The 18,325-nt window shown below is 45.8% G+C and overlaps 1 protein-coding gene across 2 annotated transcripts; it reads left to right on the plus strand.

Annotated features, from left to right (window-relative positions):
* The first annotated feature begins 12,149 nt into the window (after positions 1-12,149).
* nr4a1 (nuclear receptor subfamily 4, group A, member 1) lies at positions 12,150-16,647 on the plus strand. Of its 2 annotated transcripts, XM_076042467.1 has the most exons (8): positions 12,195-12,291; positions 12,704-12,851; positions 13,309-14,111; positions 14,262-14,391; positions 14,486-14,649; positions 14,773-14,975; positions 15,064-15,242; positions 15,677-16,647. In XM_076042467.1, exons 3-8 carry the CDS (start codon positions 13,320-13,322, stop codon positions 15,931-15,933), a joined length of 1,725 nt encoding a protein of 574 aa, XP_075898582.1. In that variant the 5' UTR covers positions 12,195-12,291; positions 12,704-12,851; positions 13,309-13,319; the 3' UTR covers positions 15,934-16,647. The 2 variants fall into 2 exon arrangements, with proteins under 2 accessions (XP_075898581.1, XP_075898582.1); XM_076042466.1 differs by lacking the exon at positions 12,704-12,851 and having other exon boundaries at positions 12,150-12,291.
* The last annotated feature ends 1,678 nt before the right edge of the window (positions 16,648-18,325 follow it).

An 18,325-nucleotide genomic window follows, 5' to 3' on the forward strand; every position in this document is an offset into this window, starting at 1 on the left:
ATCCTGATGAACCTGCAAGTGGTCCCATGTCTCTAGGACAAAGTTGACTTTTGACCCCATAGACTTGCATGGCATTAGGGTTCGCGATAAGGCTGGAATTAGGGTTAGGGTTACTGCTGGAATTAGGGTTAGGGTTCCGGGGTTCCACATGGGCTAGAAGCCCCAAATTTGACATGGCTGTGTCTTGAGGGATCCCAATGAACCTGCAAGTGGTCCCATGTCTCTAGGACAAAGTTGACTTTTGACCCCATAGACTTGCATGGCATTATGGTTAGTGATAAGGCTGGAATTAGGGTTAGGGTTAGGGTTACTGCTGGAATTAGGGTTAGGGTTCCAGGGTTCCTCATGGGCTAGAAGCCCCAAATTTGACGTGGCTGCGTCTTGAGGGATCCTGATGAACCTGCAAGTGGTCCCATGTCCCTAGGACAAAGTTGACTTTTGACCCCATAGACTTGCATGGCATTAAGGTTAGCGATAAGGCTGGAATTAGGGTTAGGGTTACTGCTGGAATTAAGGTTAGGGTTTCGGGGTTCCTCATGGTTTAGAAACCCCAAATTTGACGTGGCTGTGTCTTGAGGGATCCCGATGAACCTGCAAGTGGTCCCATGTCTCTAGGACAAAGTTGACTTTTGACCCCATAGACTTGCATGGCATTATGGTTAGTGATAAGGCTGGAATTAGGGTTAGGGTTAGGGTTACTGCTGGTATTAGGGTTAGGGTTCCAGGGTTCCTCATGGGCTAGAAGCCCCAAATTTGACGTGGCTGTGTCTTGAGGGATCCCAATGAACCTGCAAGTGGTCCCATGTCTCTAGGACAAAGTTGACTTTTGACCCCATAGACTTGCATGGCATTAGGGTTAGCGATAAGGCTGGAATTAGGGTTAGGGTTACTGCTGGAATTAGGGTTAGGGTTCCGGGGTTCCACATGGGCTAGAAGCCCCAAATTTGACGTGGCTGTGTCTTGAGGGATCCCAATGAACCTGCAAGTGGTCCCATGTCTCTAGGACAAAGTTGACTTTTGACCCCATAGACTTGCATGGCATTATGGTTAGTGATAAGGCTGGAATTAGGGTTAGGGTTAGGGTTACTGCTGGAATTAGGGTTAGGGTTCCAGGGTTCTTCATGGGCTAGAAGCCCCAAATTTGACGTGGCTGCGTCTTGAGGGATCCTGATGAACCTGCAAGTGGTCCCATGTCTCTAGGACAAAGTTGACTTTTGACCCCATAGACTTGCATGGCATTAGGGTTCGCGATAAGGCTGGAATTAGGGTTAGGGTTACTGCTGGAATTAGGGTTAGGGTTCCGGGGTTCCACATGGGCTAGAAGCCCCAAATTTGACATGGCTGTGTCTTGAGGGATCCCAATGAACCTGCAAGTGGTCCCATGTCTCTAGGACAAAGTTGACTTTTGACCCCATAGACTTGCATGGCATTATGGTTAGTGATAAGGCTGGAATTAGGGTTAGGGTTAGGGTTACTGCTGGAATTAGGGTTAGGGTTCCAGGGTTCCGCATGGGCTAGAAGCCCCAAATTTGACGTGGCTGCGTCTTGAGGGATCCTGATGAACCTGCAAGTGGTCCCATGTCCCTAGGACAAAGTTGACTTTTGACCCCATAGACTTGCATGGCATTATGGTTAGTGATAAGGCTGGAATTAGGGTTAGGGTTAGGGTTACTGCTGGAATTAGGGTTAGGGTTCCAGGGTTCCGCATGGGCTAGAAGCCCCAAATTTGACGTGGCTGCGTCTTGAGGGATCCTGATGAACCTACAAGTGGTCCCATGTCTCTAGGACAAAGTTGACTTTTGACCCCATAGACTTGCATGGCATTAGGGTTAGCGATAAGGCTGGAATTAGGGTTAGGGTTACTGCTGGAATTAGGGTTAGGGTTCCGGGGTTCCACATGGGCTAGAAGCCCCAAATTTGACGTGGCTGTGTCTTGAGGGATCCCAATGAACCTGCAAGTGGTCCCATGTCTCTAGGACAAAGTTGACTTTTGACCCCATAGACTTGCATGGCATTATGGTTAGTGATAAGGCTGGAATTAGGGTTAGGGTTAGGGTTAGGGTTACTGCTGGAATTAGGGTTAGGGTTCCAGGGTTCCGCATGGGCTAGAAGCCCCAAATTTGACGTGGCTGTGTCTTGAGGGATCCTGATGAACCTGCAAGTGGTCCCATGTCTCTAGGACAAAGTTGACTTTTGACCCCATAGACTTGCATGGCATTAGGCATAAGCAGAGAGCCAACATGGACGCTGGCTGTATATACAGGGTGACTTATTATCTTCATACTCATCAGGCTGCCAAGCAGGTTAGCTCAGTAGGCTAAACCTCTGACTGTGGTGGAGGAGATGTGGGTTCAAATCCCACTTGGAATCACAATGGGGAGCTTTACTAATGGTCATCATAGACCCTCATTTATATTTTCGTAAGTTCAAATCCCAGGAGGGATGTCAGTTCATAACTAGCTATGATTTAACATGCATGAATACATTTGGCCACTGGATTCTGTAGGGAGACATAAAAAGTCAGTGACTTTGCGCGCGTGTAACACAATAAGTGGAGCTGAAGCGTTTTATGTCCAATTTTGACTTAAAAAAAACTCTCCTCACTCTGTCAAAATTGTATTAAACTAGAGTTTGAAAAGAAGAGAGAGGGAGCTAGCTCGCAAGCTAGCTCCACTTACCTGTTTGCTGCTTCCTGTTGATCTCAGTTGAAGGAAATTCCAAATGCTCGGAAGATTGAAATGCTCAGAAATTCGACGAACGCAACGCAACGCAAGTTTTGGTTGTTCTGTTGGTTTTGAGTTTTGTTTGGTTTGATTTGATTTTGTTTAGTCACACGCACACACACTCAAGTGTTGTACCTCAGGTGCACGCTGGGTTTCGATCCTGTGACCTCCGTATTGGGAGTCGGCGTTGCTCCCCACAAGACCGTCTTCAGCGCTGACGATGCAAGAGCTGTAAAGGCCTCAGTGCTTCACCGAACGCAGACAGACACACACTGACAGACAACAGCTACACACACACACACACACACACACACACTCAAATAAAAAAAAGAATAAAAATAAACAAACGACAACATGTAATCAAAATTAAATCAAGTTCAAATTATATCGATATATGTAACAAAGGTCACTGTATACTATAATACAACAGTTTATAGTTGTGTGTTTATCATAAGCAGAGAGCCAACATGGAGGCTGGTTGTGACTTATTGACCTCTGCTGTCAACAAGGTGTTTAGCTCAGTAGGTTAAACTTCTGACTGTGATGTGAGAGACGTGGGTTCAAATCCCAGTTGGTCCAAGGCGACACTTTTTCGGACGTGTTGAAATTTTGCTTTCTACAACTCCCCGTCATGCTGAACTATAATGGGAGGTGATTTCGGTGAGTTTGGGGCTATTTTAAGTATTTTTTTAAACATTTTTTGCCCCCCCCCCAAAAAAAACAAATTACAGTATCTCAATTTTTCAATTTTCGGAGATGTTGGGATTTTGAATTCTACAACTCCATCTCATCCTAAACTATGATAGGACAGTCATTCACATGCTCACGCAAGACCCCTGACCTTTGACCCCAGACCAGCCCTCAGACCTCAGAACTGGAGTAAAGCAGTTTAATCGGTGCTTTTACTTTTACCGGAGTATTTTCTTTTTTTTACACAAATGTCTGTACTTTTACTTCAGTACAGAATGGGAATACTTTTGACACCTCTGACAAAAAGGATTAAAGAAACTTTATTGTCATACCAGCTCACCTTTACTGTTCTGGTTCAAAATGAACGCTCAGCTCTGGTTCAGAAGCCACAAATCAGTTTGACAAGCGAGAGAGAAATAAGAAATCAAGCACTAACAGCGCCACTATGTGTGTCACATCTTGTGTGGGTGTAGAAAACAATGGGGGCTCTTTTGTCTGACGCAGATGAAAAAAACAAAACAAAAACTCAGTCTCTCCTCCCACACACACACGCGCACACACACGCTTCACCTCAGAGTTTCACTTTCAATCCAAGAACGTAAAAAGTGAGTAATTTGTGATGGTGCGGGCCCACACGCGGTCTTCATATTATCAAGAATGACACCTCAATGACGAACCGAGACGAGGCGCTTCGGTAATCCTTCGCCTGGCAGCGTCGAGGAAACGGGGGCCGTGTAAACGCGTCGTGGTCTCCTCGGGGGTGGGGGTGGGGGGTGGGGGGGTGATTTCCATTTCAATTCTTCTGAACACTGACATGCACTATTACCACAACGAACACATGTCTAACACCTTGATCAATCTGGCTCATGCACATGAATCTGATTTTCACGACTCACTGGATTGTAATTTGATCCCCTTGACTTCCATGTGGGGCCAGTTTATTTCTTTTGGTCTTCTTTGGTCGTTATTCCCAAAAACCAAGAGTGAATGTACTTTGGGTGTTAAGGACATGGGGGGGGGTTTCCGTGATTTTGGTGTAACACCGGGTGAGGGTGTTCTCCATTTGTGGCTGAATGTCAGCTGTAGTTGTTGCAGCTGACATTTTCTTTCTGTCTCATTCTGAAACTGAAGGCTTCGTATGGGGGGGAGAAGGGGGGGCGGTCGCTCACGTCAATGCACTGAACCCTTGTTCACACACACACACACACACAAACACACACAAACACATAATCCCGTGGTAAATTCCCCCTTCCCTCCCTCTCCCTCTGCTTAATCTTCAACAACTGCCTCCTGACCTTGAACAGGTCCAGGAAACTTTGAGACAATATCCTCGCTCCTCTAGCCGGCCGCGCTCTATATCTGGAAAAAACAAGAGGAAATTCAGTGAAAAAAAAAAAAGCAAAGAGAATGAAAAGGGGCCAAAGTCAGCGAAAAGCCAATAGGCATGAGTCACTGATGGCGACGGTCCCGGGCCTGGAGAGGAATCAACACCAAAGCAGCAGCAGCAGCAGCAGCAGCGTGAGGAGAGGAGGAGGAGGGGGAGGAGGTGCTGCTGGTCACTGGGAGTTCCTGGAGGAGTCGAACTCACTCCTGGCCTGACCAGAGTCTGTCTGGGCCTCACCTAATGCTTCCCCACTTTTTTCCTCTGGTACAGAAAAAAAAGAAAGAAAAGAAAACAAGCTCCTCCTCCTTCCACTGGGCTCCTTCTCTGAGACAGCAGCAAAACACCATTCAGTCCTACTATGATGCATTTGCACCCAGGCAGACCCTCTGAGTTTTTGCACAGAGCCTGAACTGTTATTTCTAGCTTTTTCTTTATCGCAGTAACTGAGAGCAAACTGCATTTCCTCTTTGATCAGTCGGAAAGAAATGTGGCAATCGGCTGCTGGTTATCTTTGCAGGAACATGAGTGACATAACACAGATGAATGACGTGCTCTCACTTCCTCATAATAAATACAGGTAGCGCCAGCTTGCTTTGAGTTCCATTATTTCACAGACTTGGCTGGCGACTAGGAAGACGTGAAGGCAATTAAAACTCTCATTAAATGAACGAAAAAATAATTGATGCCCAACTTGCACCCTGCAGCAGGACAGAACTCGGCTCACGATAGAAGAAAGCAACAGTAGAATACAAACAACAGCTGTGTAGCTGCCTTTCACTTTAGTTTTTAAATGAGCCTCTCAGGTCCTTCTCAGAAAGCTCTCACTTTTTTCTGTACGTTTTTTATCCTTCTCCTACAATAGCAGAGGAAACATGCATTCTTCATCTCAAACTTTAATTGGCCCGTTTCCTTTTTGTGTTAGTTGCAATGAGTAAACTATTTGCGCGTTTTCCTTATAGCGAGTCAGCTAACCAAACACCAGCTGCAGTTTAATATCCAGCCAGACAGTAAATAGACTGCGCCATAAAGTCAACTGCTCTTTTAAGTCAAGTTTTAACTGCGTCTGGTCTATTTTACTTTATTCATTTTATTTATTTATTTATTTTTTTCACTCCATCAGTACAACATCTGTGACTGCCATGCTGGCAGGACTGTCTCTGAGAATCAGCCACTTCTACTGCCGCTCAGTGTGTGTGTGTGTGTGTGTATGTGTGTGTGTGGGCCAGAGCATGTGGGCATTCGTTGATGCAGGAATGTGAGAGTGGGAAGGCTCACAGAGGGACATTCTGGCAAGCTAGAAAATGGTTCAAATGGATGACAGAGAGGATTTTGTCTTGTGCTGTGACAGCGAGCGGCCTGGAGACTGGGCTCATTATTCAGACTGGGCTCTAATGAAATGTCTCTGATGACAGCAGCGCCGGCCTTGCGTCATTCTCACTTAATGTAATCTGGAGAGGAAAGCTATTGACTCACACTGGCAACCCATGGAGAGTTTGTTACAAGTCAGATTAGGCAGATATGATTAAACCCCCAAAGCGTCAGAACTTTTTTTTCTTTTTAATGCTGTCTTTCACTGAACTCTATATTATTTAAATGTAACTTTTTTTGTTGTGTTGTTTTTTTTTGTCAATGAATCTTTATTTCCCCCTCACTCTTCCACTGTTGCTCACCAATTTTCTTAAAGTAGCATCATCATATTTTTCTATTTTTGCAAATAAATGAACCAACTTTTTAATAGCACACAATATGATGATGATGATGATGATGATGATGATGATGATGATGATGATGATGTATATTTCTTGAAAGTGGCCTGCTTGCTGTCTGGCTAAACCAGAGTGGCAATGTTTTGCTCGCATGAATGACCTCTGAGCAATTGAGCGTGTATGTCCCTGTGATACTCATCAATCCTGCTCTAATGCTGCCCTCTAGTGGTACATCAGCGTGCCAACAAACAGCTGCAGATCACACAGCAAACGAACCAGTTATTTTTCTGTCGAACACAAAATTTTAAGCAAATAGTCAGTAGCGGTCACTAACCCAGACTTACTGGGTTTTTTCACCTTGTTTTTCTTTTCAGCGCCTCACGCTCTCAAATGGAAAATTCAAAAATATAAAAATCATGTCCATGTGATTATTCACAAAACTACAGTGATGAGGAGGGATGATTCAGCCCCTACTTGATAGTCATCACATGAAGCGCCATTTAATTGGCGCAACATCAAATCTAGCGGCAGCGGTCACTCTGAAGCCATCATGGGAACCAAGGAACAAAAGAAACGACTGCAGCAGTTGGTTGAATAAGAGGCTTGTTGTTGCTTTCAAAGGCAAACTTTTTTCTTTTTTTTTTTTTTTAGATAAATTGGTGTCAGCACAGCTTTTGCACAAAAATCTAAAACTTCTGAGTTGGATTTTGGGCTGGTGGTGCTTTTCTTATGTTTGCTTTTAAATTGTTGCAGAAAATGCTTTTTCACACATAATATTACCAAATAGATCTCACATTTCAACTGAAGTTTAGACTCCCTGACATATTTTTATTTTCACTCAAGTCCAAAATAGTTGACCTTTGAATGTCACTTACCATGGTCAGTATGGAGCTATAACCACTAGGGGGAGCGTAAAGAGCCACAAATGATCCTCCAGTTAGTGCAGACCTCAGCAAAAGTGAGAGGTCAGCAGTGAGCACAGACGGGAAGGATAAGATGTCAGTCGCTGCACTGAAGTGTCTGATAATAAATTGTCTTACGGTTCACTTCACATTGCCTCATTTTACACACACGGTCTCATACATTTCTTTTTGGGAATGCGTTAAAAGGACCATCGATGTTGAGGAGGCGGTGACGGAGGAGGAGATTCATGTCGTCCACATTTAAAACATGAAACACTTTTTATGTGAAGTCTGATCTGAGGGGCTGGGAAGTGGAACCTGATAAGGACAGTGGAACCCGAACGAGAGTCAGTGGGGATTTGAGCTGAGTGCGGGAACACGGCAGCAGTAAAATAATGTCTCACGTGTTTGGTCAAACAAAAAGGGAAGAGACACGAGGAGGTAGAGACACGCATTCGTCATGGCTTCTGCAAATATGCCCACTATCGGTCTGTAGATTCTCTGTTGTTGCAATATTGTGGTATTGAAGGGAGTGTCTGGTTTTCAGCCACACTTCACATGTCACATTTAAAAAAAATTCTGGCTCATACGTATTTCCATGTAACCGCGACAAAAAAGCAACTTATCTCCACTACAAAGTGGACAAGTCATTGGAAGAACATGAGTAAAATCCAATAGAACGACCCACTAGTCTGCTACGCTAGTTACCAGATCTCTAGCAACCCCTTCATCTCCACCATTATTCTTTTTTTTCAGCACGAGAACAACATATTTTCTACATGTCAAGTATTTATTTATCAGGAGTCTTCCTTTCAGTGGAGTTTCTGCGGACGGCATCTGTGATCAGAATCAGTCAATCAACCACATTAAAACAGATGTGAAACATCACTTTGTCCTAAACTCGATGCTTTTCCATCAGCTTCTCGCTCAGTCAGCGTTTTTTTGCCCAAGTCACATTTTTGCCTTTGCGTGCTCAATCGATCCCCAACCTGGGAAAGTTATTTCATTTTCCCCTGACAAAGTGGTGGAATCATGGGAATCATGATGGACTTGGGATTGAACTCGTGACCATCTTGCAGTGAGGCAACAGCACTAACCACTACACCACCACTGCCTTATGCAAATGAAAACTTAAAACTGTGGCTTTAAGTGGACAATAGTACGAGTCAGAGAATAATCTTTGGGCTTTGGTTGCACGACTTCAGGTCTTATTGAAAAATCGACAGCTACACACAGTGTTCAAGCTCATATTTAGCTTCTTTTACACTCATGACGGAGCCTCGTTGCTGGAAACCTGGCACAGTCACAGCAGAAAATTCATTTCAGTCAAAGTTTCTACTATAATAGCAACCAATTGTTGCAAGGTGGAGAGGGCCCGGGTGGGCTTCGAACCCCAGACTGCCGGGTAAGAGTCATGCACGCTAACCTGTCGGCCAAAGGGATTTCCCCTTGGCCAAGCAGCCAGGGCGCATGATCAATAGGAGGCATAGTGACAGAACTCTCAACTGTCACACAATAATTAGGATAACTGACGCATGTTGACATGAAGGGGTGACATGGCGAGGCAGTAGTTAGCGCCTTGCAGCAAAAATATCCCCAGTGCACATGGAGTGTACGTGTTGTCCCTGTCAGTGCCTCCAGCTTTTCCAGTTTCCTCCCACAGTGCAAAGACAATCACGCATTAGGTTAACTGCCGACGACAAATCGTCCAAGACACTGTGAATACGAGTCGACGATTGCCTCTTTATGTTGCGTGGTGATAAACAGGGTACTTGACAAGTTGTGACCCCGCCTTGGCCCCAAGACAGCAATGGCCAGACTGCAGCAGGAGCGGTGATAGAAAAATGGATGGATGAATGGATGGATGAATTGGATGTTACTGTTAGCTGGTGATAAAGGAGACAGGAGTTGTTCAGCACAAAGTTGCAGCCTCTATGTCCTAGACACTTCCACTGAGGTTGCTTTATATTTCTAATGTTGCTTTGCAAACCCCATCCATCCATTTTCCATACCCGCTTCTTCCCGAGTTCAGGGTCACAGTGTCTGTGAAGCCTCTCCCAGCTGTCACAGGGCAAAGGCAGGGAACGCCCTGGACAAGTCGGCAACTGATCGCAGGGCCGCATGCGGGGCCGTATTGCTCTCTACAGGTCGGTACTCTGAGTAGGTGAGAAGGTTAAAGAAACAATAAATAAAGAAAGAAAAGACAGATTCCACCACGAAAAGAGAGATTCCACCACGGACACAGACGTGGTGTGGGATCACGTTTCAGAGATCTAAACAGTCCCCACCCTGCACACCCCATAAACACATCAGTGTCCAGTGCTGCGTGTGAAGCAGCCAGTGAGCACTAAGTTTGAACTCAATCCCCTTGTGCCGTGGTGTCAGACATTTAAGACAAGTCAAATCTAAGTCTGAAAAAGAGACAGCGCTTGGAGAGAGGCAGGAAGTCGCCGAGCTCCCGTCTAATTCTCAACAGGAATTTTTTTCAGCAGGGATTTCTTTTCTCATTGTCTTGTTCCACTTATTGAGACGCAAGAGACAAAATTGACTTTTGACACCGAACACCACAAACGCTTGGACATGCGTGCAATCTCAGTCACCTTCTAAACGTTAATGTACGAGTCGCGCCCCAGGGATATGACACACTATTGATTTCAACAGCTGAAGCTTTATTTGGAGCTGCACGACTCCGCTGCAGCAATTAAACCGGCCTCCCTGATGAAAACACTGAGTTATTATTGTCATCACAATGCCGATTTCCCCCTCACCAGACTCCACGCGCTTCTCCTCCGTCCCCGTGGAGTTCAAATGAGGAGTTAAGCCAGTCAGATCTCACCACAAACGCACACACAGTGCATGGATTAGCATGAGTTTAGATCGAAATGGTTTCTGAAGGGCTTCTCTACAATGACAAACATCCTCTCGACTCAAAAATAGTAACGTGGGGAAGCAACAGGTGGTGGGCAGAACTCCCGCTGGATACATGTGACAATACATAACAAGTCCATGTGATTGCGAACAGTTGCGAGGCTACACTTCCTCCACACCCATTCCCAAACTTGACTTTGGAAGCTTCTCAACAAGCTGTGGCCTTCTTCTCGCTCCCTTTTATTTCAATCCATTGACCATGAAAAAGCCTCTTTTTTTGGTATCACAAAGTGTCCTCTGTGTTGCACAACCCCACATCTGATAACCCTGTGACATCAGTTCAGCAGGGGGGGCTGAGCCAGCGCTGGCATAGCATCAGAGGCGCCCTGTGATTCATTGATGAAAAGGCTGATTAATTTACCACGGCAGGAGGGACGTGGTGCGGGCGGCTCTTAAGACCCCCAAAAAATTGCCCCCTCCAAAAATGCTGTCTTGAAGCTGGTGGAAAGTCGGTGGGAATGAGGAACACAGCGTCGCTGTCATCAACAGCCAGCAGCAGTTTGTCATTCTATGGCAAAAAACAAAAAAAAACAAAAGAAGAAGAAGCGTACGTGCTTCCCGTGTTGCATCACATTGTAAACTGTGCTTCCAGCCACTGGACCACTACCAGGAGATAATATGAGGGAAAATATGTTGGATGAAATATTCCTTGACTACCCAAGTGACGCTTATGTAATCATCGGATACGGGAAGGTGAAGGAGGTTTTAGAATACAATACCAACAGAAGAGGAAGAAATGCAAAAATGTAAAGAAAATCACTAAAATGGCACTGGTGTTAAAAAATATTGTGTAGAGAAAGTGTGCAGGCATCCAATGCATGTCAACACAATATTGCTGACAAAGCAGTCAAACCAAAGTGGATGAGTGGCAGGGGCCACGCAGCGATGATGCGTACAGGTCATACGGCACGTTAACAAATGTTTCAAAGACGCAGCAGTTGAATTGTATTCACAAGCTCCGTTTAATTTGCACTGACATGAGTGAGAAACTAAAGTGCAGCAGGATGCACAGCGTTGTGCAGGTGCTGCTGTCGGCCCCCGTGGACGACTCTTGTTTTGCACAGTGTGAAATGTGTGCTTGACTTTAATGCTGCGATCGTGTCGTAGCCCTCGTTCACTCAAGCACAAATTACTTGTACCGTACAAACAAGACGCGCAAAATGTTTGCGTTATCTTTGTGCTGCTGTGTTTTATTATCTCTGAGTTGTTCTAAATTTCCCAAAGCGCTTCATTTCTAGTGAAGCTGGAGCAATTCGACAGCAGGGCGTCCGAACCTCAGAGACAGCCGAGACTCTTTACAGAGCTTTTCCCCTCTCAGTCACGTAAATAGATATTTTTTGCCATCCACAAGACCGTTAAGCGCAGTTTTCATCAACACTTATTTCCTGCACCAAGTAGACAGAACCCAGCAGACAACTTCCTGTTTGTGATGTGCAGAACTATATTTTTCCATTTCCGTGTTTCTCAACAAAGACCAGAACCGTAAACAACAACGACTGTAAGATTGTGTCGCCAGTCTCTCATTTAGATTTAATATTTAATTCATCCTCATCGGGCTTCACCATCACCCTGGGCAAACGCGTGCGTGTCAGTGTGGAGTGCGTGCGTGTGTGCGTGAGCGTGTGTGTGTGTGTGTGTGTGTGGGTGGGTGCGTGCGTGAGTGAGAGTCGACTGAACAATGCTGCGGTTCTTTGCTGAATGCGCGTCAACGGAATCCCGGAGTGCGTCATTCTCTCACAGCTGCGCGCTGATTGGCCGCGCTGTGGAAATCTTCCCGCCCACCGACCGGTCTTGTATGGAACGCTTTTCCTGACGTCATGGGCACCGCGGAGCGCTTATAAGCGCGTAGTGGAGGTGTGATCGCAGGAAACTGCTCTTCAGCCTGCACACGCTGAAGATGTCCCATGGTCGTTTGCGGAATACAGACAAATTAAAGCACTTGTAGACAAGACGAAAAGGTAAGACGGTGTTTATTTACTTGTTTTCCTACCCAACAAGTTGCCGGTCATTTCTGGAGTTTTTAACGTGTCTTGTGAAAACTAAAGCGATTACAGACAACTTCATCATCGGCTTTTTTTTTCTTTCTTTCTTTTTTCCGAGTGTTCAGAGAGGACCCGCAACTTCTTGGCGGGTCAAGCAGAGATTAAATACGCGTTTTTCCCTTTAATTGTTTCTTCCTCTCCGGGTAAATAGTCGCCTGCACATCAAAAGTGCGATGAGACGCTCGTTAAAAGTATTTCCATACGTGACATGCACTTCATGTCCTGGCTACTTGCCACACTTGAAACCCCCCCGCCCCCTGGCACTGCACCCTTCAAAGTATGCGTGGCTGGCCATATTTACTGTACAGTAATGTAAGATGATTTATAGGAAAGAAGGCAAGGTCTTAGGTCACCAGGCATGACACTCAATGCTGAGTTGGACATTAAGAAAGTGGATGCTGTCTGACTTCCCTCGCGCCCAGTTCTGGAGGCATCATTTACCGGACAGCTGGAGCAGGGCAGCATCACCCTAAAAGGTTCTGGTCGATCAGCTGATATTTCCTTCATACAAAATGAGACTTGGACGTTTTATTTACTCTGTCACCCAAAGCCCTGCTCCTAATTTAAACATGACGTGAGCGGACAGAGATTTGCGAGTAGGCTCTGATGGCTGACTGGAGTGTGAACTAACCTTGGCATTTTAATTATCGTGCACGGGAGCGGGGGGGGGGACATTTTAATGCATCGTGCTATCAACTATGAACTGCAATTACTATTGGTGGAATTTTCAAAGTCGCCAATAGCCTTCGCTCTTCCACAATTTTCATAGTCTCTCAGCAGACAAACAAAAAAGACCAACTATAAACTCAATATCCAATTGTCAAATGCCATATAGTGAATATTTTTGACACTTGTTATTCATAATTTCTGAAACCTGCCACCTTCCCATATGATTTTGGCCTGTTTAGTTTACAACCTGTCTGTCTTTGTCAGTCTCCGCAGCCATGACTTGCATCCACCCCCAGCACGGCTCTCAGGCCTGTGAGATCAACCTGGGCATCTCGGAGCTCCAGGGCGCCGACTTCCTCTCCAGACTGGCCCTGGAAGTGGGCAGCCCGCGCCCCCACCCCTCCGCCCCATCGCTGCCCAGCATCGGCTCCCTGGTGGCCCCCCAGGCGGCTGACGTGGAGGCGTACTCATGTCAGTTCACCACCGCAGCTGCCGCGTGCCTCACGCCGCCCTCGGCCCAGGAGAGCCCCTTCCGGCTGGACGACCTCCAGGTTTACGGCTGCTACCCCGGGACCTTCCCCCTCGGCTTCCCGGACGGCGCCGCGTCTCCCGCTGGTTCCGACTACTTTGGGAGCCCGACGTCGACCTCGTCGCCTTCCACCCCGGGCTTTCAAAACCAGCACGCGTCCAACTGGGACTCGGCCTTCGGGCCGTACTCACCCAGTCCAGGATACTGGGCGATGGAGGAATCCTCGGCGCCGCAGGCACCCTCTTTTTTCACCTTCGGCTCTGTGGAGGACATGTCTCTGTTGGTACAGCCACAGCTGCAAGAGCAGGATCCCTTCGCTTTGCAGCGCAACCATCCTTCCTCTGCACTGAACTATCCGCCCATCTCGATGGAGCAGCCGCGCACCCTGGACGGCGCCGAGCACCACATGAGTGGCAGCTTATCGCCCAAGTTGAAAAGTCCCAGCGGGAACGAGGGCTGCTGTGCCGTGTGTGGCGACAACGCCTCCTGTCAGCACTATGGAGTACGCACCTGCGAAGGATGCAAAGGATTTTTCAAGGTAAACACAACTTGAGGTGTCCACGGTTTCAGTTTGGCTCAGCGCATTCAGGAAGGAATGACTTAAAAAAAAAAGACTCCAAGTTCGGTGCCCAAAACCTCCTCACAAGGCTCCTCGGTTAATTCCTTTTTCTTTCTTTCTTTCTTACAGCGTACAGTCCAGAAAAATTCCAAATACGTTTGCCTCACAAACAAGGACTGTCCCGTGGACAAGCGGAGGCGCAATCGCTGCCAGTTCTGCCGTTTCCAGAAGTGCCTCGCCGTCGGCATGGTGCGAGAAGGTGAGCGGAGTCGGGTTGGTGATAAAGTTGAAACTGTTCCAAATCAAAGCCGAGACTGGACCGAGAGTAACGGCTGACTTCATCCTTCGTGCAGTTGTGAGAACGGACAGCTTGAAAGGGAGGAGAGGGCGGCTGCCTTCCAAGCCTAAAGTCATCCAGGAAGCTGCTGCCACCGTGTCCCCAGTGAGCATGATCGCCTCCCTGGTCAGGGCTCACATCGACTCCAACCCCAGCATTGGGAAGCTGGATTACTCAAAGGTAACCAGTCAAACACATCTCATCATTTGATCAATTATTTGGTAGAATTTCATGAGCATCATTCTGGCATTGCTTGATTTTCTTTTGGAGCATTTTTTTAATCCCTCGCTGTCTGCAATTCAGTATGATGAGACGGAAGTCAGCCCGAGCCAGAAAGAAGACGCCAACGACATCAAACAGTTTTACGAATTGCTCACGTCCTCCATGGAGGTGATCAGAAAGTGGGCAAAGAGCATCCCTGGTTTCTGCGACTTCTGCCCAGAAGACCAAGAGCTGCTGCTGGAATCAGCTTTTGTTGAACTCTTCATCCTCCGCCTGGCGTATCGGTATGTGCAGCTTTGTGTACGGCAATGCAGGAACACTGAGGTAGCAAGAAATGAAAACTGAGGTTGTTTTTTTTTTTTCTTTGTCAAGCTCCAATCCTGAAATGGAAAAGCTCATCTTCTGCAATGGCGCCGTGCTGCACAAAATGCAGTGTGTGCGGGGCTTCGGGGACTGGATTGACTCGATCATGGACTTTTCTCAGTCCCTTCATCGTATGAAACTTGACATTTCCTCCTTCTCCTGTCTCACAGCGCTGGTCATCATCGCAGGTGAGGCCTTCAGACATCCTTGAAAACTTTTAACTATACAGGAAAAAGCCACGTTTAACATAAAACATGAACATTTATGAAAAAAAATGTTTTATTGATTTGGACATTCAGGTTGATATCATACCCAAATTGACAAATTGATTAACAGGCATTTTATTTAAACACTGTGACGGGGCCTATCACATATATCAAATTATACTAAAGACAATACACTTCTGCTTAGCAGCAACAACACTGCCGGCCCACTTTTCCAGCACAACATTCCTCTCATAGTCTATTGCGTAATCATCTCCTCTTCAAATTAAGAGCTGAATGAGGTCAAAGGTGCCAAATAAATAGCGATCGTTCACCGACCGTTCATAAGTTCCACTTCAAATCGCAACAGTGGAGCTCACTCAGACGACTCATACAGACTCGCTTCTTTTCTTCCGCAGACCGTCACGGCCTCAAGGAGCCGGGCCGTATCGAAGACTTGCAGAGCCAACTCGTCGACTGCCTCAAAGACCACGTTTCTGGCTGTGGCTCCGACTCTTTGCGGCCAAATTATATGTCCAGACTTCTGGGGAAGCTGCCGGAACTCAGGACTCTGTGCACTCAGGGGCTGCAGCGCATCTTTTACCTTAAATTAGAGGATATTGTTCCTCCCCCACCAATCGTGGAGAAAATCTTCATGGACACGCTTCCGTTTTGAGTTTTTAGATGGATGGTACTGGCACAGCTACGATGAAGAAAAAAACAAAAAAACAAAAAAAAAACATCTGGTGTTCACTTCAGTGCCAAAGAGGAAACATCAGAAAATAAGAATAATAATCCTAAGGGATTGTGCAGCTCCAAAGGAGAAGGGTGTTTTCTGAGCTACTGCATGAGTGAGAATGCGACAGGCCACTTCATGGACCAAAACTGTGACTGTTTACATGCAACAAGGTGCCATGACGACAGGGGATTGCACTTTTTTGAAGAGAAATTACTATTTCAAGACAAACAAAGACGTATTGGAGCACATTTCTATTATTTTGTTACAATGTTTTCTCGTGTTTGCAACAAAGGCAGCACCATATTTCTGTTCTCATGGGTCAGACGCATTCAAACCATCAACTTCTTTCACGGATCCACTCTCATTAAGGTCTCCTGCAGTCACCCCAATCTCCTGCTTACTTTATGCCACCAGATGTGTTTGGTAAAAATGAAGTAGGTTAAAAAAAAAATTAAAAATGTACTAAAAGTAACAGTAGTATGATTCATGTATCATGGAGCAGCTAGTACTGTATACTGTGTATCATTCATTACAGTCTTATACACTGGATGGACGTGATTTTGCCACTTGAACCGCTGAGGCCTGCAATTTTTTCATACCAATGTTATATTTTACTGAGGCAAAACAATAAACAAACAATGTTTAAGACTGCGTATTGCAGCTGTTTTTGCTCCTTTCGTTCTGAATGTTGTATTGACAATCATCCTTTCTATCCACAAAATAGACCAGGACAAACCTTTATGGGAGGGAGGGGGGGGGGGTTGAAGCCTGCAGTGTAGAATGCAAAGAGGAACCGTGCCAGGACTGTTCCCTGGTGGGTGGGTGTGTGTGGGTGTGTGTGGGGGCTGGTGGTGGGAGGTCAGGGGGTGGGGCTGTGCTGCAGAGGTTGCCGAGGCTGGCAAACTGTGGACGGTTGATAAAATAGTCCCTAATCCGATAATATTTCATATTAATGAAAAGTTGAATATTTGAAGGTGATAATAATGATGACCCTTCTTATATAATATAAGTCAGTCCTTTTGTCACTGCTTGTTGCACTGCTGGCACCCAGTGAACCTGGGTAAAGTGTAACATCTTTTGGAAATAAGCCAGGGCATACAGCTGAAAAATATACCCTCAGACCCTCATCCCTCCCAGTTATGTACTAGTCTCCTTTTAGAAACTGGAGGAATTCCAAGTCTGGTCTCGAGTTTCTCAGACTACTTCATCATTGCATAGTGCCACGCTCTCACATGCATGCCAGTCAAAACATGAATGTACACCTTTTAACAGCGTCAATAAAAGTCACATTGTCGGATCGAGGTTACTTTGCACCTGTTGACACCACGTGATGGAGACCATTATGATGGACCTAAATCTGCAGTGTCAGCACAAGTGCGGGGCTTTGAGGGCGATGAAAGAGAACTTCATTTGAGGTCCGAAGGCAGAAAGTCAGGATTCCCTTCATGATGTCGCTCGATATAATCCAGTCATGTTGGAATTTTCATTATATAGGATTGATTTAAAATTTTAACAAAATGTCATTGCAACTGTTTTGCAACACATTTTTATTCCTAATATAAATAGGAATTATAACTTAATCAGTTCATGCATATATATTTGATTTTTTTTAGCAGATGTAAGACTTATGAGATTGTTTTTTAAGGGGCATGTCGCCATCTACCTGGTGCTTTGTTGAGTCTCGGTTATAAAGTTGCAGCTCATATGGTTTTGTGTTGTAAGAAGGTTAATTGTGAATGTGATGATAAGCCAAAGGTCAATCAAGTTATTCTGAGACACATATCCGAGTTAAATTCCACGCTCGTCCATCCCATTTTCAGACAGGGCCAGATGGGGCACAAGTGATGCAAGAGTTTCATTTCATCTTCAGTTTAAAAATCCATTGTCCCTTCACCTGCGTGCGTCATATCAGCGTCCAGCTGCTCATCGTCCACTCTGTGGTTCCAGCGTCAGGCAAACCAGGAGGACTTAATGTAGATTTATTGCATTGCGCCAGACATTACTCTGATCCTCTCAAACACTTGGAATAGATTGTGTGCATGAAGGTTGAGATAACTCATCGTCAAGCAGAAACTGAACTTGAGCTACTCGGGTTGCAGATCCCCAAATTCTTCATCCGCATCTTCCTCCAACTTGGAGGACTTGATAATCTTGCATATTCAATGCTTATGCAACTAGAGTATTTGGAGCAGGTGGTCCAGTGAATAGAGAACATATCTAAGTGATATAAAGTTGGTTGTCAGGTCAGCCAGCTCTTGCGATCAAGCCTGGCTGAAAACTGGAGGCTATGTTCGATATGCTTTAAAGGAAGACAATAGCTTTAGTTTGA

The sequence above is a fragment of the Nelusetta ayraudi genome, unplaced genomic scaffold (assembly GCF_046127955.1).
Source record: "Nelusetta ayraudi isolate G7.1 ecotype Tasmania unplaced genomic scaffold, CSIRO-AGI_Nayr_v1 ptg000070l, whole genome shotgun sequence".
In the NCBI taxonomy this organism is placed as follows: domain Eukaryota; kingdom Metazoa; phylum Chordata; class Actinopteri; order Tetraodontiformes; family Monacanthidae; genus Nelusetta; species Nelusetta ayraudi.